This window comes from Glycine soja, chromosome 9, assembly GCF_004193775.1.
Source record: "Glycine soja cultivar W05 chromosome 9, ASM419377v2, whole genome shotgun sequence".
In the NCBI taxonomy this organism is placed as follows: domain Eukaryota; kingdom Viridiplantae; phylum Streptophyta; class Magnoliopsida; order Fabales; family Fabaceae; genus Glycine; species Glycine soja.
Window position 1 is genome coordinate 41965411 of NC_041010.1, and position 25878 is coordinate 41991288.

At 34.1% G+C, this 25878-nt stretch overlaps 2 protein-coding genes and 1 pseudogene across 4 annotated transcripts; 2 read left to right on the forward strand and 1 right to left on the reverse strand.

The window, feature by feature from the left end:
• The first annotated feature begins 833 nt into the window (after window positions 1–833).
• On the forward strand, window positions 834–2358 carry LOC114367117 (bifunctional pinoresinol-lariciresinol reductase 2-like). The gene is made up of 4 exons (XM_028324228.1): window positions 834–1247; window positions 1366–1606; window positions 1719–1922; window positions 2053–2358. Exons 1-4 carry the CDS (start codon window positions 918–920, stop codon window positions 2214–2216), a joined length of 939 nt encoding a protein of 312 aa, XP_028180029.1. The 5' UTR covers window positions 834–917; the 3' UTR covers window positions 2217–2358.
• A 3863-nt stretch (window positions 2359–6221) lies between these two features.
• On the forward strand, window positions 6222–9609 carry LOC114424935 (annotated as a pseudogene).
• Window positions 9610–10460: 851 nt separating this feature from the next.
• On the reverse strand, window positions 10461–24730 carry LOC114424934 (protein ENHANCED DISEASE RESISTANCE 2-like). Of its 3 annotated transcripts, none has more exons than XM_028391610.1 (22): window positions 24100–24729; window positions 23683–23757; window positions 22049–22102; window positions 21607–21672; window positions 21256–21359; window positions 20855–20922; window positions 20654–20770; window positions 20460–20500; window positions 20262–20362; window positions 17648–17743; window positions 17244–17308; window positions 16883–16954; window positions 16007–16162; window positions 15536–15768; window positions 15417–15456; window positions 15129–15283; window positions 14937–15041; window positions 13423–13467; window positions 13188–13328; window positions 12188–12283; window positions 11985–12086; window positions 10461–10858 (listed from the first exon to the last, which is right to left on the reverse strand). In XM_028391610.1, exons 1-22 carry the CDS (start codon window positions 24238–24240, stop codon window positions 10751–10753), a joined length of 2181 nt encoding a protein of 726 aa, XP_028247411.1. In that variant the 5' UTR covers window positions 24241–24729; the 3' UTR covers window positions 10461–10750. The 3 variants fall into 3 exon arrangements, with proteins under 3 accessions (XP_028247411.1, XP_028247412.1, XP_028247413.1); XM_028391611.1 differs by having other exon boundaries at window positions 14937–15038; window positions 24100–24240; XM_028391612.1 differs by lacking the exon at window positions 22049–22102 and having other exon boundaries at window positions 24100–24730.
• Between the last annotated feature and the right edge of the window lie 1148 nt (window positions 24731–25878).

The window sequence follows — 25878 nt, forward strand, 5'->3', positions numbered from 1 at the left end:
AGCGTACATGGTTACAAACCATTCAACTGACAAATAGAAATTATAGAATCACGCTTAGAAGTAAGGTTAGTGTTCTTTCTCCTCAATTATTTTATTATATCATCTCCGGGGTGATTTTTGGTTGGTCAAATGAATAAAAAATATGATAAAAATACCCCACTACTACTTGGCTTGCATATATGGTCCAAACCCGGAATCAAGAGTGATTGTTTAAAGAGAATATAGAGATACAAGAAAATAAATTAAGGTGGCAAGGAAACGAAAGCGAAAACACATAAATATTTTTAAACTATAAATACACGGTTAATTACTACTTACTATTAGATTAAAAAAATAATATATTTTGACGGCTAGATAAAAAGAAAATCTAGAGTGCGGTTACTGTAAAAACTAAAATCAAGTTTAATCATAAGAAAAATCTTTTTCTTTTAATTTCTGTTTTACTTCTGCCTTTTTTTTCCGCAGGGAGAGCAATAGAGAAATAAGTTGTGAATTTAAATTTCTCCTACTAATAAAAACTAATAAATTAGTAATTAATATTTACCTTTAAAAAAAAAATCTTCCTTTTTTTTTAACCCTAGATGGGAGGTAATTTTGTGAATAGCAGGCGAAGTTTATGTTGAGGGAGGCACTTCTGTTGTTATTCAAGACGCTTAAACATTGAAACAATTGGCTTTTCCTCGAAGGCAAAGCAAAACAGTTCATTTGTATTCCTACTAAGCTAGCCAATCAAAATAGATAGCATTTCAAATCTTGAAGCTACATGTACACTCCAATACACGAATATAGTATTATATATGACTTAAGGACCCACGATACACACCTTCAAGCTACAAATTCCATGTTCAATAATATTATATAAGGGCTAACTTTACACATCTCCACCTCACTAACAAGAAAGGGAGAGAGAATTAGAGATGGAAAAGAGCAGAGTGCTTATTGTTGGGGGAACTGGCTACATAGGAAAAAGGTTGGTGAAGGCAAGTTTAGCTCAAGGACATGAAACATTTGTTCTTCACAGGCCTGAGATTGGTGTTGATATTGAGAAAGTTCAGCTTCTATTGTCATTCAAGGAGCAAGGAGCTAGGCTTGTTTCAGGTTCATTTAACGACCATAAGAGCCTAGTGAATGCTGTGAAACTTGTTGATGTTGTCATTTGTGCCATTTCTGGTGTTCACATCCGCAGCCACCAAATTCTACTCCAACTTAAACTTGTTGATGCAATAAAAGAAGCTGGAAACATCAAGGTAATTCATTTACATGTAATAAAGTCTCATCATATCATATCATACAAGATTTTTATGATCAAATAATATTGGTTAATTTATTACAAGAAAAGAAATTTCATCAAATAAAACTATGCAGAGATTTTTGCCCTCGGAGTTTGGTACTGATCCGGCAAGAATGGCGCATGCATTGGAACCTGGAAGAGTAACATTTGACGACAAAATGGTAGTGAGGAAAGCCATTCAAGAGGCTCACATACCATTCACCTATATTTCTGCTAATTGCTTTGCTGGTTACTTTCTTGGTGGGTTGTGTCAGCCTGGCTTTATAATCCCCCCTATGGATTCTGTGATCTTATTTGGAGATGGAAACGTAAAGGGTAAGTGAACTGATCTTTATGTCCTATAAATGTTTTATGACTCTTCTGAATTCTTGAAACTGTTCCACTCAATTTGTTTGAACTATATATGTGCATCTCTTGAATTTGGCAGCTATCTATGTGGATGAAGATGATATAGCTATGTACACTATCAAAACCATAGATGACCCCAGAACACGGAACAAGACAGTTTACATAAGGCCACCTGAAAACATATTATCCCAGAGAGAGGTTGTGCAAATTTGGGAGAAACTGATTGGTAAAGAGTTGCACAAATCTTCAATTTCAGCACAACAGTTTCTGAGTTCCATGGAAGGTGAAACCAATATCATTGATCATATAATATTCACTTACGTAACTTTGTAACATACATAATATGATCTAATTTCTCGACATTTTATTCTTTTTAAAAATATAATAATACTTTAATTTGCAAAATAACACAGGACAACCATATGAGCAGCAAGTGGGAATGGGACATTATTATCATGTTTGCTTTGAAGGCTGCCTCACAAATTTTGAGATAGGAGAAGAAGGGGTTGAAGCTTGTGGATTGTACCCTCAAATAAAGTACACTACCGTTCAAGACTTCATGAAACGCTACGTATAAAGGCTGTTATTTGCTTATTGTATCACATCCCATCAAAGATTGGGTTAAACAAAATAATAAATGCGTATATGTAACTGCAAATTAAATAAGAACAAATTAATAACATACTATATTTTCAACTATAGCAAATGCAATGCAAAAAGCTACTGTATTTGTGTTCATATAAAGATGTCATTAATTATTTTTTTTCGTGACGTGGATTTTATATGCTAGTATTATTGATTATTGTAAAGTTTTTATTTCTTTACTTTTTTGCGTACGTTAGCTTCCTCTTCCTTGTCAATTTTTTGTCCAATCAGTTTCCCTCTTTTATACTTTCGTAACTCTTTAGGACTCTTTTTAGTCTTTAGCCTTTTCTCCTTACATTAATTTCTTCGACCTTAATCCTCTTTTCTCCTTACATTAATTCCTTGTCAATTGGGCCCTTCTTTCGATCAGGTGTCGCTGTACATTTGTGTGTTCCTGCATGTTTTCTTCTTTTTCGTCTAAAATTTCCCGGGTTTTCTATTTTTCTTCTTCTTTTGATACTATTCAGCCTCTTTATTTTGTTATGGGTCAACCACTTTAAATGGCAATGCTTGCAGTTGCATTCTTGAATCAACGAGCTCCTACCATGCATATTGGAACCAGACTTTGTTCATAATTAATTAATTTGCCAATCAATTGATGTTGGTGTTGTTGTTGCTAACTCTTATGAAAATAAGCATTCCCATTCTATAAGAGTATAAAACTAGGGGCGGAGCATACATAAAACGAAGAGACTAGGGGTCATAAAAATATGAGCAATTAATATATGTAATGTATTATTAATAGTGTATAAGGTTTTATATAATTATCTAATTATATATAAAGTAGCAAGCATGATAAGTATTTTTTTTAAGGTGATGTATGATAACTATGCTGATATATTTAGAATAATTTATCTAAAAAATCATATTGATTATAATCTTTTATGATTGATAATATAAAAAATTGACATATACAATAAATGTTAAACTCAAATCACACACGCGTATATATGAATTGAATATATGAGTATTAAAAATTATGTATATTATATATATGTATATATAATATATTCTTAATTTTTTAATTGTTTATAATTTCTAAGTTAAATATGTTGGTACGTGATAAATGAACGAATTTTATTTTAAGTTTCTAATAATTTTTTTTTATTGTTTTGAGTATCTCATATATTAAAAATTTTATTTTGAGTCTTTAACATCAATTAAGTGATGATATATTATTTTATAAATGATTTTTCGAACACTACAAATGATTTAGATGGTGTTATATCATCACTTAATTGGCGAAAAAAACTTTAAATAAAAATTTTAATATATTAGGGATTCACAATAATAAAATAATTATTAAAAAATGGAGACAAAATTCAATCCTTTAGCATAAATTTAAGCATATTTAAGCATTACTTTTACGTATATCTACTACCAAATTCCCACATATGGAGTCTTGCAACGTATACACCCAAATCCTTCTTTTAATTAACACATAAATTAAATGGTAATCCAGTCGGGCCAACATTCATTGATCATGAAAGAATATTCAAAATAATCAAGATCTTTCATTAAAGAAAATGGTTTACATCGGAGTCACTTTCAACTTGCCATATTAATCTTGTGCCAGTTGAAAGCCAATTTAAGTTGTGACATGATTCTTTGAGCACAAAGAGGTGGTTGAAATGTCATCATGTTCCCTTATTTGTTTGGTTTCAATGACGACACCATTTGTTGACCTTGCATCCTTCAGCACTTTAACCGCTTCCATTTGTCTAGGTCTTCACTCCACACGTGATTAAGAACAAGAAAATATCTCTGGTTTTGTAACACTTTGTGAACTGTTCTGTGCATTGCTTCTAATTAACACTTTGTAACACTGAGGTTGGGGTTTTGACCAGTGCTAGATTCTATTATGAACTGCATAATCTCTTCATGTTGAAATCATTAGACACACATACCCGTAAGGGTATCAAACTCGAAAGTTTACGTACGCTTATGAGAGTTTCATAAACTTGACTCGTGCACTCAACTCATAAACTCGTAAGAGTCTATTTCATATAAAAATATTAACAAAATATTTATAAATAACATACCAATTAAACATTTTAACAATATAATCAAGCAAAATACACTGCAAAAAAAAACATTTAACGATGGTTAAAAATGGCTTTCAACGACGGTTATGAACCGTCTTTATAGTCAATGTCATTGAAAGTCGATACCATTGATGACGAATTCATTAAAAACCGTCGTAAAAAAATTGATTTTTCTAAGACAGTTGTGATGTAAAAACCGTCTTAGAAAACATATATTCTAAGACGGTTTTTATATCAAAAATCATCTTAGAAAGTATGAATTCTAAGATGGTTTGTCTTAGAAAGTATGCATTTTAAGATGATTCATACATCAAAACCGTCTTAAAAAGTATGTTTTTAAGATGATTTTTACATCATAATCGTCTTAAAAAGTATGCATTCTAAGACAATTCTGATATAAGAATTGTCTTAGAAAGTAGAGAATTTCTAAGACGATTCTAATATAAGAACTGCCTTAAAATGTATGCATGATTGCATTCAATAGATTTTGACATTGGCTTTTTGAATGCATTTCAACCTAAATAAGCATCCCCTCAATAATCAACATAAATATACTAAATAACTACGAAATTATAATAATCAAACGTTAACCAAAGCATTTCTTCAATAATTTCATTATTAATTTTTTCAATTTCAAGATGTTACTGCCAAAGAAATAAAGAAAAGAGTTATTAAGCCAAAATAACATCCATTTGATGATGGATCAATGACCTACCTAAATTCACCAGTAGAATCTTAAATAATAACCAATCATTTATCAAATTAATGTTTATTTGAAACCTTGGTATAAAATATAGCATGTCCTATATGGTCCAGTAATCCTATCATAGCACAAAAGGAATTAGGAAAATACAAGATTCATGGTTAAAAAATTCACAGCTTAGATAAAAAATAAATAGAACCTTAGCAAGATTTGTAGCATTATCTTCCAGTGAGGCATTTGAATTTATGCTATTAAGTTCCAGTCAGGACCTTGGTGTCTATGGAGAATCATATTTTTTGTACTGGCTACGCAAAACAACAGTTCCACTAGTTAACATATAGCACAGTCACAAAAGTTACCACATAAGATAGAAGGCCAATGCCACATCCTACCAACAGTCTTCCAACATAAAGCCACCAAGCAACCTTCAAAAAACACAAAATTTTAGATTTACTTGTGTATAGTTTAAATTTTGTTCGTTGTAATCAGAGAATTTATATACGAGCATTAAAGACAGTTTCTTCTCTATATCAACCAATCATGGATTTCACACAATTGTGGTACTTGAATTTTTATAGAATTTGTGTCACAAGCTTGCTTAATTCTATTGGTAGCAAAAATTTTACAGGAGGTGAGACTTCTTATGATTAAAAGATGGTCCAATTATTGGCAAATTAATGTGATATGATGATAAAGTTAATGTTTACGATTTAGCTTAAGTTTAGATTTTAGGTTGACTTGTTCAGTGTGGTGGCAACTGACAAGATAAATGAGAGAGTTTGTAATAATGATAATAAATGAGAGGGTTTTTAATTTTTCTTTTTATGATTTAATTTAAATATATTTTTATTTTTTATAGTTTAAATATTTTATTTCTAGTCTTATTAAAAATATTTTAATAATTTTAGTTCCTAAAACATGTCTACGAGGATAACAATTAATATATTAAGATAATATTTCAACTGTGACATCATTTTTTAACGGAATATATTATCGATAAGAACTAAAAATTAAAAAATTTCAAAAAGTAAAATAACTAAAATAATTATATGGGTATATAAAAATAAAATTCTCAAATTATTCAGGACTAAGATATTTTGGTCCAAATTTAAACTAGCATGTAAAAATTTGACGGAGCATGAATAAATTATGTTATGACTATTGTACTTGTTGGCAATCTCTCTTTGCATGAGAGATACATGTTGAAAATGCTTTTATCCAGTACCATGATTCTCTCTAATTCTCCAATTGCATGCCCTTCTCTACCAACTTCAACGGCAAGATATTCTTGAACACTCTTACCCAATTGCCAGAAAAATTACATAAACAGCAGGAAAAAAAAAAAGGCTTAATTTTCTTAAAATTTTGCTCCGAAATTCCCTACCACTGTTTGTGCCCGGTTGCTTTTCTAATCTGTAGGGTGCCAAGTTGGAAACTTTTTCGCTGAAAAATGATGGGTTTATCAGAATTAGAGGAGCTACTGCTTATTCAATGGCACCCAGAATCCGAAAAACGGCAACATGTTCTGTATCGAAAGATGGTAATGATGCCTCTGTTGGGACTGATGTACCTTTCCCTGCTGATTACTCTGAGCTTCTGGAACACGTAAGTGTTTCATTGTCCTCCCTTTGCACCAATCTTTTGTTCATTGCAACATTCAACTTTGTAGTGGTGGTCTTGTTAATTTGTTATATGTCAATCCTTTGTTGATCAACAGAGCAAGTAAATTTTACTGAATAAAAAGGTTTCAATACCTTTTTCGAACCTACAAATATGCTATTTTTGTAGTTATGATCTAGGTAATATTCAAATATTTCATCAGTCTCCTTTACAAAGGATGTGGTTCCATCTAATGTTGCTATGTAAGCAATTTGTAACGTGGCATTGCTATGTGGCAACACTTTGATGGAGTCATGTAAGCATTTTTTTTGTAACAGAAGAATAAAAATTGAAAGTTTCGACATTATCGGGACTATAAACAAAAGAAAATTACAAAGATTAAAAGTGAAAAGTAGTATATTTTACAAGAATGGAAAAGGTATTTAAACCACCCAAAACAATATAAGAAAAAGATGGTGGGACTTATAGTTGTGTGTCATGTACACTCAGACACATGCTAATTGAACACTAAGATTGGTGTCTTTGTTATTGAATCAACCAACAGGCAAGAGTAGCTGCAGATTTGGCTATAAAGGATAACAGACAGCTAATGGTGAGTAGTATATGATAGCAATTTTATTAGGAATTAGGAATCCAGAACTAAAGTTACACACACTAAAGTGGGGAGCCTGTAATGAAACCATCTTATACAGGAGATTGAGTTTCCCACTGCTGGACTCAGGTCTGTGCCAGGTTCTACATAATTCAGTTTCCTTTTTTTGGTTTGAGTCCTGTTTTATCGTTGTTTCAATCTAAATGCAAATTGATTCATCTCACTCATTACATCACAGGTGATGGGGAAGGTGGAATTGAAATGACTGAGAGCATGCAATTGATTCATGAAATTTGTGACCGCTTCATTAGTCCAGAGAAAGCCACACGAACAAGAATAGTAATCTTCTTGATTTAAAGAATCGTTCTTCTTTGTGCCCCTGGAATGTTTCTAGATGAAAAGCCTTTCTCTACATGTAAAAAAGGGTTTTGTGCTCCTTGCATTTCTTTCAATTAACTTGGAAGTTGTTGATTTTTTAGTTTTCTTTTTCTTAGCATACAATCTAACTATGTTTTCAGTTAGTTACAAGTCTCTTGCTGTATAATTCCAACTCAGCATATAAACATCAATTATGATCGGTACACCCAGATGCCAAGATTTAATTCCATAGTTTGATTGTTCCAATTAGCTCTAACTTTCTAGCTTATGTATCCTGTCTCCCCCTTCTTCATATGTGTTATCTACAAACGTTTGTCCTGTTCTCTAAAGATGACCATGCAAAGAAATTTATTGTCATAATTCAGCTTCATCACTTCCAGTTGAAATTTATGCATAACCTTTTGATCAGTTTTTTCCAGAGGCTAGTGAAGTTGACTTTGCCAGACAATCAGTCTTTAGCAGATGTTCTTTTAAGTTGGACTATCTGACAAAGTCTTCGTTTTTTGAAGATTTTGGCTTTGTTGAGAAAGTAAAAATGTCAGACAGGGTGAAGACAGGAGATGAACTTTTTTTGGTTGGCTACCCATATTTTAATGTCAATGGTAAATCCAAATATCCTTTGTTAATTGTTCTTGTTGATTTAAACAATGAAAGTTTCCTGATTAGTGTTCCCTTGTATTTCAGAAATACTTGTTGTGGAAGAACTTTATAAAGAGGCTGTCTTGAACACTGAATGAAAACTGATTATTTTCAACGGAGAACTCGATCGCATAAGATCTGGATGTATCCTTTGCCAAATTGTGCAGCTTTTTTAATATGGATCTACCTGCTCCTATCCAGCATATATTAAGAGTTATTTTGTTTCAAAATATTTGTTACGTAGTAATTAGAAAATGAGTTACCAAGGAAAATAGGGTCAAAGATGTGATTTTAAGAAAACAACTTCTGTAACATCATAAAGTCTCAGTCGCTTTCTTGCCTTTTTCAGAAAATAGTTATCCTTGATTGGATCAAGATTATCCACCATTCTTCTACCCAAAGCTTGCTGCACTTACGAAGACCTTCCTACCTATGATGAAAACTGTGTATTACATTCATAATTTCAAGGGCCGCAATGGAGGAACACTTTTTAGGTCTGCTAGCTAAGTTAACTCTAGTTGGTCTTATTATGTCGGAAGGTCATGCTTAGTATTGTGGTAATCTGAGAAATATTCAATATCTTGCTTAGAAATGAAATGGAATTTCTGTCAGTAGCTAGACTTTGGTTTAGTAACTGCACAAGTGCTTATGAAGCTTATTTGTTTCTCTTTGGGTGCATGCACCACGTATGTGTTGTGTTTATTACATTTTCCTCAGGTGCTATCCAGGAGCCTGGAATGTCCTTAGAAGAGTGGGGACTGGGAAATATGTTTGTCTACATGAGCAGAATAGTAAGCCATCCTTCAAGGAAGTTTCCCTTGAGATTCTTCCATCTGCTTGATATATCAGGAAATACTAATGGTAAGCAATTATAGTTTCCTACGTGCCATAACTTAGTTACTTTATTGTGTGATGAACCACAGGGATTGGTCTCCAGCTCTTTTGCAGAGATTTAGAAAGAACCCTACACTTGCCATTTGATTAACGAAGTACTGAAGTTGGGGCCTCAGAAATGGCGTTTTCTAGGCTTCTAGCACAGAAGTGGTGTCGATGAGTAGCAAGTTGTTAATTGTACAGTTTAGGAATTCATCTTTCGTCATTTGTGTGTGTGGACTATTCTGCAGAACTTTATATCACAGTCACAATCGCTGAATTAATTGAATTGATGAGTAGTCAATAAAATACAAATGACACCATTTATTCTCCATCCAATCATCGTGTACCACTTGTTTGTTTAAGTAGAAATTAAAGTGAAAAGAAATAATGTCAAATTCCATTTGATTGAAAAAGAAATTAGAAATAGAAAAAATATTTCTACAAGACTACCAAAAAATACTTCCCCACCCAAATTGACATGAAAAGAAAATAATCTCTTTATTTTTTATATTAGTTTCTTGAAAATTAAATAATTTTTTATAACAAAGTTTAAAAAAATAATTTTACAATAAGAAAAATTATAATAGAATAAATAGTTACATTCTTTAATTATCATAAAAATATTTTGTATTATTTATTTTCACTCTTTCAATCAGACACTGAAATTTCTCTTATTCCCTTTGTACTTTTATCCATCTAAATAAAACATTTTCCACATTATTTCTCTAATATTTTTATCCTTTCTATTTCCTCATCATGCACAGGAACAATAATTCTTACCCAAGACTGGCCTCTTTGCACACTGAGAGAGCAAGAGATGTAGGATATGTTTACGAACCAACGCAACTGGCGTTGAAAACAAAATTTCCCTCAATGTGGATGGAAGCTATAATAATGATAGAGCTGCCTTTAATGGTCTTTTCCATGATTTGCAACTACAGTTGGAGTTGGCATATCTGAAGATTCATTGCTACAGACTCCATGCATGTTCTCCACCTAGTAATCATGATCAGCCCCCACTCGTGTTGCCTCCCCTCATTCTTTCTGTTCGTCATCTTCTAAGGCAGAATTGGGAAGTTCATATGCACCATACTCTTTCGTGAAGAAAATTCTTGTCCTGTTTTTTTTTTTTTGGCAATGTATGATGGAGCTGCGCACTGTGATTTCCTCCATGTTCATGCAAGTCCCCCCCAGGAACTAGCTTTACCTTGCAAGCTGATGCTATGGGCATTCTGTTTCCTCGTCTGTATTTTTGTTTTTTTATTTTATTTTCCTCCGTGTTATCACACATTAACTAAAAAGCAATTTCACTCTTAATCTATATAAAATAACATAAAATCATACGTATAGAATGTTAAGAATGACACCATCCATTCTGCCCTCATTAGTAAACATAGTAAGTGTACAACATATTCACGTATAAAACCTTAGGAATGAGAAAGAAACTACATTACTACAATATCTTGCTGAAGGAAAGAAGAATTTCCTTATAAGATTTCATAGAAGAACCCAATTATAAAACAATGAACCTACATCCCAGTGGGAAAAAAAATGGTACACCTGCATATTTCAAACAAATGATTCTGTATAGAAGAACTGAAACAACTCGTCAGTCATGATGGATCTGATTCCAGTTTTGGGATGATGGCAGATTTGAGCTCTAAATGAGAAATACGAACAGCTCCAATAAGCCTCTCCGGCAATTCATCAGGTGTATTTGCCTGTCAATAATAATTTTGTCACAATTTCACAATACACACTAAAAGATATCAATGAACAGCCAAGCATGCCCAATACACACTAAAAGATATCAATCCATTGTGAAAATTAGTTTAACTTGTCAAGCATTTATTCAGAACCAAGTACAATTTTTACCTCTCAAACACACATGCCCAATATTCCAAAGCTCCCAATTCAAAACAAATTATAGGTTGTGCTAGAAAAATCTCCAACATTTTAATTTGAAACCATTCCAAATTGAGGACTTTTAGTAAAAACAGCATCTGTTTTGATACGAATACTTAAAGCAACAAATTCAGACCAAAAAATAGATAGCTATTATTAACAATAGTAATGGAGAAAGTAAAGCTAGTGTGTGTATCTTGATCATAATTTGGCATCAAAGTACGTACCACATTATAGTATCCACTATCCATCTCTCCCATACATATTAGGTAAACTAATGCACACTTCTTGGACACAATACAACGGCAAACTGCCCTCAACTCAAGTAACAACCAAATTCACACTTTTACTACAAAGTTTGATATTCATCTGGTCATTTTGTGCTAAAAGATTAACAAAATTTTAATATTAATAGAAGACTTCGTCTACATAACAGTATGACCATGTGTGAAACTTTTTTTTTAGCTAAATCAAGTGCACTCAATTTCAGAATATACATATCATTCCCAAATACAAAAGTGCAAGCATAAAAGCAGCACACAGTGAATCTTCAACACCCACACAGCAGAGCAAGATATCGTTACTTTGGAAAAATGTTTTTGTTATGCAGAACTAGCTCAACTTCATAGAGTATTTATAATTCCTAGCAGTTGGAGGAAAACAGGTAATGAAATTTAACACAATTCATTAAAACAGTAACAGATTTGTTGTCATGTCATTTAGTAGGTCTCCACAATCTGAAATATTGAAGACCCACAACCTCCTAAGTGATTTCAACTAAAATCAAGTACGACTAGCAAATGTGAAATCAAAGCCATTATGCTTGTGCAATATGAACATGAAAGTTTCCACACTGAATGCAACAAAATAGCTCTAGTCCAATTGCTGTCACTTAATCCCATGACTTGTTTAAAATGTTAATTACTAGTATATCAAACTCACCTGTACAAGAAAAGCCATATCAACCACCAATGTTGTAATCACACCAATAACCAGACCCAAAACTCCATTAGCAACAGTAGAAGAACCAATATCAACATCAATCTACAAATAAAAAGTAATTGATTAAAAAATCATGGCAGACAAGTTAGGAAACTTCCTACACAAGACAGACAAAAATTCATAGATATTGAATGAAAATTTACTTCTAAATACTTGGGACCACGAATATAGTTGCAATCAACTGCCTTTCCCAGTAAACAAGGAGTACTACCAACACTCTGGCGTACAATCCATGAGCCCTGCAGTTTTAAGATGGAAAATCAATAAGGAGTGCAAGGAGAAACATGCTGTTTCTCCAGCCTTTAAGGAAAGATAAACAGAAGAAAATGAAAATTAAATCAAAATTACATGCTGTATTTATCATTTAGGAATTACAGTGACATCCCGTGTGGTTTCTTGAAATTTCACACGATATCACAGCCCTTTTAATGCACACAACAGTAACCCCCCTTACATGGTACACATTGTAATGTGTTCAAGTAACAAGGGTACACAATGCAATGTATTTCAAACAAATAAGGGGGTTACTATAGGGGTTAAAAAGGCAGGGAAAGCGTGTAAAACTTCAAGAAACCACGGGAAGTGTCACTGTATTTTGCCTACCGCTTATCAAACTAATAAACATAATTAGTTCCCCAGTTGAATTCACCCACCGCTTCTACCCCCCCCCCCCAAAAAAAAAAAAAAACACACATAACGCACACCCAAAAAATTAAAAACCTTACATAAGATGACATGATTGACAAACTTGCTTGTAACATTTGGTACAGAGCATCTAAAATTTTATTTACAGTACAAATGGTTTACTTTCTCTGACAAATTACAAGACTATAACACCAAATCTGACAAAAAGCAGAAAGAAAAGGTTACTAGAAAGAACCAGATGACATAAAAGAATCCGCCTCAAAATTAATCACATGGAGAATATTTAAAAAAAAAAAAAAAAGATAACGAATACAAGAAACAAATGGCAAAGCGCGCACACAACCACCACACTCTCTGTAAACAAAGGATGATAACAATGTTATAACATGCCCATACTAAGGCTTAACTACATAAGAATGATAGCCACAAATTATAAAATTGACTAGCAAAGGCAGTGAAAGTTGCCTAACCATAATGATGACAAACTTTAGTAAATACCTTTGGGACTGATGGTATGAGCTTAAACCTGCTGTTTCGAAACTCATCATCACCGTCAACAAAGCGATGCAAGAGGGATCCAGAAACTAACTCCTTTGTCACAAAATAAAATACCATACTATAGTGTGTTGATGCAGGTACCTACAACCAAACAGCATGCATTCATTTACTTTTAATTCTAAACCTTTGAAATTTAAAGTTGAGTAGTTGACTCAGTCACATGAAAGGAACTCACTTGAAGATTAATAACAATGGAGAAAAATCCTTTTTCTGAAGCAACCTACATAGACACAAGATTAGGACTATTGTCAGCAAAAGCCTAAATAAAACATACAACCCGCCCAACAACTTCAATAGATAATAAAAATGGAAATCAAATTCACCTCATTGTATATTTTAACTGATAACCATCCCATTTAAGCAAAGATATTATCATCCCTTAACTTATGTGTTTCAATTGCAGGTGTGTGGGTTTGCAGGTTTGGGGGCTGTCTTGGTCTGCAGTAAGGTGTTTAAAAAATAGTGCAGGTGTGGAGTGTTTTAAACCCAGAGAGCATTTTAACAAAAATTACAACACTAGCAGCATGTTGCATACATTCCTTTCATTTTGCAATCACCACTGACAGCAACCTTACAAGTATGACAAGGATAAGCCATGGAGCATACTGTATTTCAATCCCAGGTCAGTAGGGTATAAAACAAATTCAAATTGAAGGATGGATTTTGGGTTTAAACATTCGATTTTAATGAATAAGTTCAGTATCAAAAAACAAAGATGGTATCAACAATAGTTTAGAAAAGAGAGGGGGGTTCTGCTCCATCTTTGTATAACATTTTTAACTAAGAGTTAACATGGAATTGCATTAAATTGTTAAGTATCATCATGCCCCATTTGAATTAACAGGGGTTGGTGTTTTTATGCCCCAAACAGGATGGCTATGTGGTGTAAACAGGAAGCACAAACCTTGAGGAAGGCAAATTTAATTTTCCCATAACTATAAACTTCATTGAATATCTATGCAAGAAAATACAACCATGTATACAAGTGACAAGAAGCCTACCCTAGGTAGTCTAATTTACTGTTTACTTCAGACACCAGGATATAGTAACAAACCTACCAACAGAGCCCTATTACTGAGGTGTAGTGGACATAGAATGATGGAAAATAATCAAATTATTATGCTTCAATTATCGCTTGATTATTGTGCTTCAAACAAAGGGAACCTAGTAAGTGGTAAACTTTCAGTTGCTACAGGATACTTATAATGACCATAATGACCTCCCAGACCACCTAGAGGATAAGGTGGATCTTTTGGGAGAAAGTAATGTTAGCAACTCCTCTTAACCAAAAGGGAATTGAGTAAGGGGCAGAAGAGGGATTTGGATCTTAACAACCTGGAGCACCTGGCTAGGAGGGTGGGAAGGAAGGCTGAAGGGGGAAAGATTAGAAGCAAAGAGAAAAGGGAGGGATGACAGAGGGATAGGGGATAGGGGATTCAGTAACTGAGTGAGTTTTGGGGCCTTTGGACAGGAAAATTTGCAGATCCCTGAAGTTCTACAATCATTACAATGCCTATCTTTTGTTTTCTTTTGTGCTGTGTGTGTTTTGTGATGGACTTGTGATCTCTGTAGTCTGTAATTGAGTTTACCACTACTTTCTGAAAAAATACAAAATACCTAGTTCAAACCACGTACCAATAATCTTCATCAAGTAACAAAAAACAGACAAGGTTAAGTTAAATTACTCACTTGCGCCGCACAACCATGACGCCTAACCACATGGTCCATTCTCTTTGAGTCTTTAAACCAATCAACAGCAACAAGGTCCAGCATATGTTTGCCAGCAGGAACCTTCTAAGTTAACCACAAAGGAATATGAGTACACCCAGACAATGATAAATTTTGATTCAGGAAGTGTATAAAGAAATAACAAGAGAAGACCTTTGTCTTGTCATAGCAATAATGCTTGCTTCTGACTCTGAAGTTGTTTCCATCAGAAATTTTCCAGCAGTCCCGAGCATTATCACGGTCATCTCGGCGCAAATTGCCCGAAAAGGAAGAAAAGTCAATTTCATGTGCCGGTTCTTCTTCCAAGGCTTCAGTTTAGGAAAACATTATGAGAAGATTTAATTGAGCTTCTAATGTGCATGCATCTTTGTATGCAGGTGCTTCATGCACATGTTTGTAATTATAACATTATTAAATTAAATAAGGTGTAGCAAACAATACCTGTTTTTCTCACATCATTCTCAAGACCAATTTGGTATGCCTGAAAAGTATTAAAATATTAACACTTAGAACTTATGAAGCAAACCTCAAAAGTAAAGATGAGGGAATACAAATACAACCTCTTGTTCAGGTTCCGCTATTTGAAAATCTTCTTCATCATCAGAATATTCATCTATCAAGGCAGAACTTCTGCTTGCAGCATTCATTTGATCAAGAGAAGTAGGATTGACAGAAAAATCATTTGGCTTCTGATTCTTCTTTGAAGAAACAGCTGTTGAGGACATATTAACCATGACAGGAATTCTTGGATGAGCATGTCTTTCATCTGATTGGGCAAACCATTCACGTAAACCTGTAGAAATAGAAGGAAAAAATACAAGCATTTTGAAACTCATTGCACATCAGCCTCTCCCACAAAAGAAAAGAGAAATTCCAAAATGAGGCAACCTCCACTCCTAAACCTTTTAATTGTGAAATTGATAGAAAGAGAAAGGTACATAAAAGGAACCATGATGAATTGATGACATAAGGAAGAGGTACCATTCTATAAGAAAATTGTTGTGTAAAAGTAAAAAAGAAAATGAACTTACCAGCTACACTATTTAACATTTGGCGGACACAATACTGCTGAAAAGATGACAAGTAACCCACACCCCATCCCTTCAGATCAATCTGCATAAGATGCTGGACTTGGGTCCTGGGCCTCCCATTTCGAGGTTTTAAGGGGGAAATATTAAATCCTCCACCTGTAGAAAGCAGTTCTTAGACCTAATAAATTTCAATAAAAATAACAGAAACAAAGAAAACTATACATGAGATGCATCAATCAGTAGAAACAAAATTAATTCTTTATTAAAAATGACATACTAATGATAATGATAAAAAATGGCATAAAATCAGTTTATCATAAAGTTCAATCTTCATTTTAAGCGACAGAAAACACACAGCAAGGTTCCATTTTTATCTCTTGGATCAAGGAAACATTTCACATGTTTCAATTGATTAAAAGAGGGAAACTTCAATCTTTTGCAATCAACAACCCCAATATGCTAAACAACAAGCCTCCTAGCTGTAGCATTTCCAGGAAATTTTCCAACTAATTAGCTGTTTTAGGATTTTAAACTGGATCTGTTCATATGCGTGCAACATCCTCTTCTTTTTTAGGTTTAATTGCTATTTAGATCATCTAATTTATTTTTTAGGTTCAATTTGGTTCTCTTATTATTAAAGTTCAATTAGGTCCTGTAATTTTTAAAAGTAATACAATGTTTAATAAAGGAAAAAAAATACTCAAATTAGAAGAGGCAAGGCTCTTAAAATAAACTGTTAGCAAAACACCAAAGAGGACATATGCAGAACCTCTTCCATAATAAATTGATGACATCAAGACCCATTGAAATGTAGATTAATCCTACTCTCATGAACTTTGAAAGACGGAATCAGATATATAAAGAATTTAATCTTACTTTCAATATGTGCCCGAACACACCCTGGCTGTGGACCACAGTTTTCATGTTCCCTAGAGCGAAATAAAACAACTGCAAGAAGAAGAAACATCAATGCAAACTTCCAAAGTAATAGACACAAGGTAGGATCTTGATAACGAGTGCATTAAGCGCATTAATTAAGAAGCATTCAATGCCATCCATAAAATGCTTATGATCACTTAAAGAAATGCATTACATGTTTGATGTTTGAGTTTCCGATATAATAAATAATAACTTCTTTATTTAATACTCTCTGCTTTTGTTTCCTTAACAAGTGTCATTGTCAGCAAGTCCTATGAAAATATACCAAAACCTTTGAACAAAAAAGGAAAATTCCTACCATAACTTCCATCATCATTTCGGCGCCAGTATCGCACATAACAAAGATCACGAGGCCACACAAACCTGCAATGATAAATGCATAGCAGTTTGGGTCAACACAGTTAACCACTTTACTTTGGGGATGTGCAACCATTTCTTAATCATTTAGCCAGTCCCATATTATACTTTCACATATACAAAAAAAACAACCCAGATTTAAGTGGGAGACCTAAATATAGACTTACATGTCAAGAAATAAAAAATTTATCCAGAAAACTTATGACACAAGATACAAATAAATTTGGTTCTCCAAGAAAAGACATATCCATTCATTTATGCAAAAAAAAATAGATAGGTTAACTACTTAACTCTAATATAAACTACAAACTATTATAAATGATAGAGAAGATAGATTATCTTTACATTGGGAACCAGTCTAGCTGAAGTCGGTGATAAAGAACTGCTGTATGCCCATCCACCTCCTCAACTAAACTACCATGTAGGAAACTGCAATCCCATCTGCAGACATGCAAATAATAAGAAGCAAACAAATTTATCCACCGAATAAATATTTGCAGATTATGGAACATCAAATAAGAAAGAAGAAAAAAACTTGTTTTCTGTATTTCCCTTATCACTACAGATTAAAGCATCCTTGACCTGTTGTAGGTCTGCAGGAGCAGTTTTACTGCCATCTGGTAAGTTTTCATTAAGTTTAACTTCTGTGTTTACAGTGAATATTTTTTAATTTAACTCAAGTGATAACTAGAACAATTTCTGAAACAAACAGGATGATGTCCAGAATCTTGCTAAATTTTCCAAATCTTTTCTATAGCCCTATAGTTTATGTTATCATACTCAGACTCAGTTATGTCAAACATCTCAGTGCATCAACGGTAATCCACTCATATTTATCACAATTATGAAGAATATAATAGAGGTTCCAAACTAATTACTCCTCTGGCCTTGCAGTCAAAACTAAACAATTTTGCACCTCACAGTCCAAACAATTTTGCACCTCATCAATCATAATGGTCTTAATAAGCCTCATCAGTTTACCATCTACAATAACAACTAAGTGTTAACCCACTAGGTCAAGTCAGCTATATGGATCATATAACAATATTGAGCTATTAAGAATCCAAACTTTCAATTAACTCATTTAAATTAATGTATTTTTCAATAATTTTTCACCTATTTTTTTCTTTGGTCTTCCTCCACCCTTTTTAATGTAATCCTCTTCCATTTGGTCCACCTTTCACACCACAGCCTCTGTTCGTTCTCAGCTCTTTTCCTCACATGACCAAACCCATCTTAGGCAAGTTTCTATCATCATCTCAATAAGTATTACTCCAACATTCCCAAATACTTCCATTCATAATCTAATATTCTTATCTTAATATTCAATTTATCCACCTCAACATTCTCATCTCCCACTACTCCAGCATCCACCTGAAAAAATCATTGCTAGTCATAGAAAACTAGCATACCCTGGTGTCAGAAGGCTCCTCGCTTTGCGAAAGTATGGGGGAGAATCATTGTATGTAGTCTTTCCCTTGCATATGCAAAGAGGTTATTTCCAGATTCAAGCCCATGACCAACCAGTCACCAAAGCACAACTTTACCGTTGTTTCAGGACTCACCCTCATTGCTAGTCATAGAAATAGCTCAAAAATATGTAAGTAGCTTTCAGCACCAACAATGCCCCATTCATCATCATTTATAGCATAGCAATGCCTCATTTCTCTCCTTGACCAGTATCCCCTAGTATTTTTCTCAACATTCTGACCACTTTACCCTCTTTAGCATCTAAGTTATTAAATTAGATGGTTGTCCTTTCAGAGTTCTTTACTGTTTTTATAGGATGCTAGGGTAGGGCCATTCCTGACCTTATCAAGAAAGGCATTCCTAAGGTGCCAAGAATAGATCACCCTTGCTGGAACCTTGCCTTAGTACCTTGGACATATGTTTTGGTTCCTTTGACTACACTGTCCAGGACATGCTAGAATATGGCCCAGCTTGGACTAATTTCTATTTTCTAGCTTATGGGCGATTTCCAATTGTAAAACCTACTGAGACTTCTCTAAGACAATAGTGTCAAGCCTTGTTAAGTTTATAGGTGCTTGTCTAGAAGTTAAATGAGGGAGCCTCTTAAAAATTTGAGGTGTTCAAGTTAATTTTAACTTTTTCAGCTATCACAAACTTAGGCAGATCTGGTGGGAATCTTTGTCCTGGATTAACATGGCGGGACCATTTGCGCAACACCCAGGACAGAACTTCTTGCAGCACTCATTCTGTAGTACCTATCTTGCTATCAAATCACAGAGATGGTTAATTTGGTGGGTGGCACTAACTTGGTGTGTATGGAACCATAGAAATCAAATGATCTTTTCAAACGACAGCTTCAATGCCAATAAGATACAGGATGGCGCCATTTTCTTTTGCTGGAGTTGGCTGAGGAACCTTGAGAAAGGATTCGACAATCCTTTTCATCAATGGTCGCCATATCAGAGTAGGGTTCTGTAATTAGTGGAAAATAGTTCCACAGGCAGGGATCACCAACGTAAACTATACACTTAGAGTTTTGGTTCTTTAATCCATGATGATTAGTTTTGTATTAGGGAACCAAACCTCCACATGAGAGATTAGATTGGTGATTGTAAATATATCAATACAACTTGTACAGATTTCAAATTAATATATATTATTATTTTTGCGGATCAAAAAAAAAAAGTTAATTTTAACATACGAGAGAAATTTGATCTATTTACTCCTTGATTCATTTTATTTTCCTCTCCTATATGTGTTTTGAAATTTATAAGCTCCTATATGTGTTTGTTGAGAAGTTTATTCAAAGTAACTCTAACTAAAGTAGTATCAGCTGACATCACAATCTCTTAAAGTGTAATTGCTCTCCCATACATCACTACAGTATTTCTCCAGAAACAACAAAGAATAACAACCTGGCATACATCATACATGACAGCCACAAATATGCAGAAACATAAAAATAGTGGTAATTCTGCGGAAAACCTACTCAAACCGTGTCCCATCCATGCTCATCACAAGTTCAAAAATCTCTTCACAAGTTGCCTCCACGACACCTACTGCCTTCATAGCTTTACTAAAGCTTCTTGGCTACATAAAGAAGCAAATTGAAGATAATTGTGTTTCCCAAACTATCCTATGAAATGTAGTTCACCGTGCAAATAAAGAGAGACAGGAAATAACGCACAAGGTAATCAACTTCACCAAGTTCTTCAAAAATACGAAGTCCTGCAAATTTCAGAAATAAAATCATCTAAGCTTATACAATTACTACATATCCAATCATTTAAACACTAGAAATCAAGAATATATCAATAGAATAACTTCTTTTATGCAATCAAGATATGAATGTGCTCTATCATGTAAATTAATGTAGCAAACCATCTTGACATTGTAAAAGACGCCAATGCTTTCTTGAGAATGCTTGGTTATTGATATTCTGATTTGACAAATCTGAGTCTATTTCCCGTGTCCAGTCAAAAACTGATTCCGGAGGACCTGCATCACAAGAAAGGAAAGGTTTAAATATAGACTGTAGCAGAGTAATTGCAAGCCCACAAGATGTAGGGATACAAAGTAGACCATTTCCAATTGTGGTCCTCCTTAACAAATTTGGATGAGGTTCATCTTCATCCTCCTGAGCACTGAACCTGGTGATGCAAAAAATACATTGGATGTTATGAATATATAGGAGGATACACACAATAACATTGGTATCCAACAATTATCTACAATGGAGCTATTTGCTCAGCAGTGCAATAAAAATGGCCTAAACAACTAAATCATGTTCCAGTATAACCCAATCAATTATTTCAGTTGCATCTCCTGAGAATGGACATTGGAATGAGAGAAAACAATCTAAAGGAAGACAGGCATAATTTAACAACATATGAAACAACGGCAAAGAAAAAGCAGGTAAACTTTACACGTTGCCTTCTTCCACAAGCAGTAAGTGGAAAAAAGCAAAGTACAAATATACTTACTGGCTTTCACGGTCTGAGGAAGAAGCTGTTTTCCCATTGTCCATCCCAGATTTGTACTCAAAAGAAATATATTTGTTGCCATTTGATGGTTGTGCTCCCTGATGCTGCATGCATCGAAGTTCAATAGCATCAACTCACACAACAGGAAAGCATGTCCTACTAAGATGAGCTTACAAAGTAAGATTGCAATATATCCTTTTATCCATGTATCAAGTAAATGCTTTTCATGTTTCAAGCCAATATAAATCAGGGAGAGTCAGGAGAGATAAAGTCTAACAAAAAATTTAGGAATATGGATATTAATCCATATTTAAAGAACATAATAGGATTGTGCAATTCAATGAAACAGACCTGATCAATGACATACTCAATTTTTTCCTTCCAAATTAGAGCCTCTTGGATGTTAAATGCTGCCATCTGCGGTAAGAACCAGAGTAACATAATATTTACTCAGCAAAAGAAAAATTATAAAATAAAATAAAATATAACAAAATGTATAATAGTAATTAAGGATAGAATTCGTTTATTTACATAAAGCTTTTGTGCGGCTCATTCAAGACTTACTAGAACTATTACACAACAGAAAATTAAAGCTTTAGTTTCAGCTTATCTAAATAGAGATAGGAAAAAAAGAGATTTTCACGGTTTATGGATTAGTTGAATAAATGCAGTAATCCGCGAGAATCAAAAAGTATACTATATTCATAGGAATTTAATATTTCAATCCATACATGAGGCAACTGCAAGGTATAAATATATGCTGGATATATGAATGTGAGGAAAATCCACTCACCATAATTCGATGGTTCTTTTCTTTCTTGTTGTAAAACAACAAAACATAAACCATCTGCACAAAAAAAAATTGTGGGCATATAGAAAGAACAAAACCATTATCCATATGGAAAATTTTAAAATAGTTTAAAGAAAGTTATATTTTAACAATAAATAAAACTACCAAAACCCAGCATATAATGCCACTTTCAAAATCACATCTGCGGCCAAATTGTTTTATTCAACTTTACATGAAGGAGAAAAAACATGATACCAAAATTCTTGAAATATCTTTCCCTACTTTGAAATTATTCATATGAAAAAATAATCTGACTAGTTTACACTGTGACTAAAAGGATAATCCGGTTACTGGACCCCGCACCAGGTGAGCACGCAAAACTCTCATTCTAGTGAGTGGCTCAGCTTGTAAGGTTTGATTTTAATCTAAATGATTGTACTAACAGGATTAGTACAAAAAATATAAGTTTACACATAAGCTTGGACAAGTTCATGAGTTAACTCACGAGTTTGACAGAAACGGCTAGAAGTATAGAACAGTTTTCCCCTCCCCCACCCCCACCCCCTTGGTGTTCAGCATATACATTTGATCGGGAGATTTCTCCAGTAGACATGAGGAGGGATTGCAAAGTTATTGTATCTTGTTCTCCTACTTTATAATTATTTTTTCCTTCTGCTGTCACATTGAAGAATGATAATTTGTCCTCCTACTTTAGAACAGTGTTGTTAAATAGCAGCCACGGCAGAATGGCGTGGAAGATTTTTTGCCAACCGCCATGGGCAATTTGTGAAGGGGGCCCACAATACCGGCACCATAAGGCACAATGGTGTGTTTATGTGGCAGAATTTTGGCCTTCCACCATTGTTAACACTGCTTTAGAATTATTTCTAGATTTCTTCCATAATCTAAAAAGAAAAAAATAATAATAATAATCTGTCTTGGACAACACAGGACCCTACCCAGCTCCATAAGTGAATCTGATGGTACTCAAAGGGGTATGAATTTTCATGTATGTCTAGTATAGTAGCATTACTCTCCAAAAAATGATGATGTTTGTTTTTTCTCTGTTTTACTAAATGTCGTTGGTATTATTGATGATCCATCTTTGCATACATCACACATCATAAACCATTCCACAGCATCCCCTCAGTCCACCCATTTACTGCCTCCATTCCACACATCCTATTTCCTAAGACCATCTCCAATGGGGGTGTTTATATGAGTTGCTTAACTTTATGCGACATTGCTTAAAAAAAAAATCCATTGGAGCAAATGACATAGCATTGCTTATATAAGCAACCGTTGCTCAACAAATTTATACCATAAAAAACATTTTTCAAGCATTATAGGATCCGTAAAATTAATTTAAGCACTCATTTTAACAACTTCAGCATTGGAGAAAATTTTCGTGTAAAGTGCTTAAATCTGTGTGGAATTGTAAGGCCCATAAAATTAAGATAAGCAACCCATCTAATCAACTATACATTGTAGATACTCTAATTGGATTAAAATTGACACAAGTGCATACCCAGCATACAAGTATAGTTCATGCCACTGATCATTTAAAGACTAGAAGGCTCACACAACGAGCATAACTACCAACAAAACAAATATGTGTATTTAATTGCAGAACTCACATGTCCATGATGAGCCTTCAAGCCTCTATCCTCCACTCTACAGTTGCCATCAATTAGCAGTGTTTTAATTGGTACCTTAGAAAAGCATTAAAAATAAAAAATAAAAAAAGTTAATGTCGTCAAGTTTTCAAGCAGCATCTACTCTCCAACACCCGCCCCTCCTTCCACAAAGTAATAGATACAGAGCAAAAAAAAAAGTTCAGAAAGCATAAAAAAAGTTAAGAAGTCGAAAAAGCAATCTCGCAAATTCCCCATCCTTTTCCACCGAATAGTATGCCCCAAAAGGTTATTCGGGAGAGTGGAAATTCAACAAACAATAAAAATTGAAGGAAAAAAAGAATAAGAATAAGAATAATAACTGAATTCCCCCAAAAACTGAAACGTAGAAGCGAAATTCGACAAAAACGATAGAACCACCTGATTATCCTGCGGTTTCCTCTTGTAATACGCGAGCAGCCGCGACTCCAACACGAAGTACCTCATGTGGATGAACGATCGTCCGATCTTCCGCCGGCCGTACCGCACCATCCACCCTTCGTACACCACCTTCGACGACATCGTTTCGCCGCACCACGAATTTCAACTCTCGAAAACAACAAATAAAAAAACGGAACAATTCAGGGACGCAATTCCGGCCGGAAGCTGGAGACGGCGAACCTCTGCTTCGGCGAGATCAGTCGCGAGCTACAACGCGACCTGCGGAGTCATCACCGGCGCCGGAGACGGAGGATCGCGGAACCAGCGATTCCAGTTTCCGTCTTAGGATTCGGAATTCGAACTCCGCATTGGCGCTAGTCGCAGTTGGTCTTCGCCGATTTCTAGAACCGTTGGAGTTCGATTCGCCGGGATCGGGGAAACGACGACGTACGAGTGAGGAAAGGTGATGAGAGAGAATTTTGAAAAAGAGAGATTCTATTCTAATTAGCGCAAGTGTGAGATCACACGTAAGTGACCGCGAGGAGCACTTGCCACGTGGCGAGATTCCATTGGGCCGTGTGGGTTAAATGCGTGTTGGCGCCGTGACACTTTCCCTATTTTTAAATGGAGGTGGTGGCGTCTTCCTCCTTCTCTTTCTTTCTACATCTACTAGTCTCTACCACATCACTTTAATGTTATTTTTAATTAGAGTTAATTATTTATTATGTGTTGTTGATCAAAAAAGGAGGTGGGTCCCACGTGATTTTTTGTTTTTTGGAGATGACGGATATGGCCCTCGGTGGGAGAAGCGTGCACATTTGTTTGTATTGGGGTTATGGTCATTGTCCAGTTGTGCTAGGCCACTTACATGGGGTAGGGTGTAGTGGGATTAATTTGTGCGTCTCACTGTGGAGTGTGGACAGCTAAGCGTGACATTATTGAAATTTCAATTTTCAAATGAGGGAGGACTCTGCTCTACCAAGGTAAAGTAGAAGACAAAACAAGGTAAGTAAATTATAGTAATTAATTAAGGCATATTAGGAATGACATTAAAACCTATTTTTTATGACTACTACTAGGAGTGACATTTTTATTTTTGTATTTTACAAGTGTAGATTTTTTTAAATAGTTTAATAAGAGTAGATATTAATTCATTTAAGATCGTTGTTTCTCCATAAAAACTAAAATATAAAATCTAATAATTTAACTCTCACATTTACGCACGTGCATCATATAATAATTAGTATTTTATTTAGTAAAATAACTTTTAGGCTTTTATATTTTTTCTTGTAATATAATGTTTTTTTTCATCTATGTCCATGTAAACAAATTGTTTTAGTCCTTTTAAAATATATTTATTTTGTTTTTTGTCCTTAAAATATTTTAAATAGCATTTTTTTCACTGTTTAAAACATTATCTAAAATACTTTAAGAATAAAAAAGTAAAACAAACATATTTTACAAGGGTTAAATGACTTTTTTTGTGGGACCAAGATGAGAAAAAATGTTAAATTACAAGAGTCAAAAATGTATTTAAACTTAAAATTTATTATTTTTTATCCATCAATGGTCATTATTAGTTTTTTTTTTTGTTAAAATATTAGTGGGAGATTTTAACTTAGAATCTCTAATCCCACCAAACTCTTTCAACACTAAACTCTTTCTTATAAACTATCAAGTTAATCTTATAATTCTTAAATAAAATTTATTGTACCACCAAGCTCGTAGATCAACTTGGATAGGATTATTTCATCATAACTAAAGGTTTCTGGTTCGAGT

What these genes read in the sequence shown, in the direction of transcription:
- LOC114367117 (XM_028324228.1), top strand. Translation starts at nt 918, where the DNA reads ATGGAAAAGAGCAGAGTGCTTATTGTTGGGGGAACTGGCTACATAGGA. An exon ending in AAGAAGCTGGAAACATCAAG is followed by an intron (nt 1,248 to 1,365) that starts GTAATTCATTTA and finishes AAAACTATGCAG; the next exon opens with AGATTTTTGCCCTCGGAGTT. An exon ending in TGGAGATGGAAACGTAAAGG is followed by an intron (nt 1,607 to 1,718) that starts GTAAGTGAACTG and finishes TGAATTTGGCAG; the next exon opens with CTATCTATGTGGATGAAGAT.
- LOC114424934 (XM_028391610.1), bottom strand. Translation starts at nt 24,240, where the DNA reads ATGTCGTCGAAGGTGGTGTACGAAGGGTGGATGGTGCGGTACGGCCGG. An exon ending in GGAAACCGCAGGATAATCAG is followed by an intron (nt 23,758 to 24,099) that starts GTGGTTCTATCG and finishes TGCTTTTCTAAG; the next exon opens with GTACCAATTAAAACACTGCT. An exon ending in ATATGGCTTTTCTTGTACAG is followed by an intron (nt 10,859 to 11,984) that starts GTGAGTTTGATA and finishes TATTATTGACAG; the next exon opens with GCAAATACACCTGATGAATT.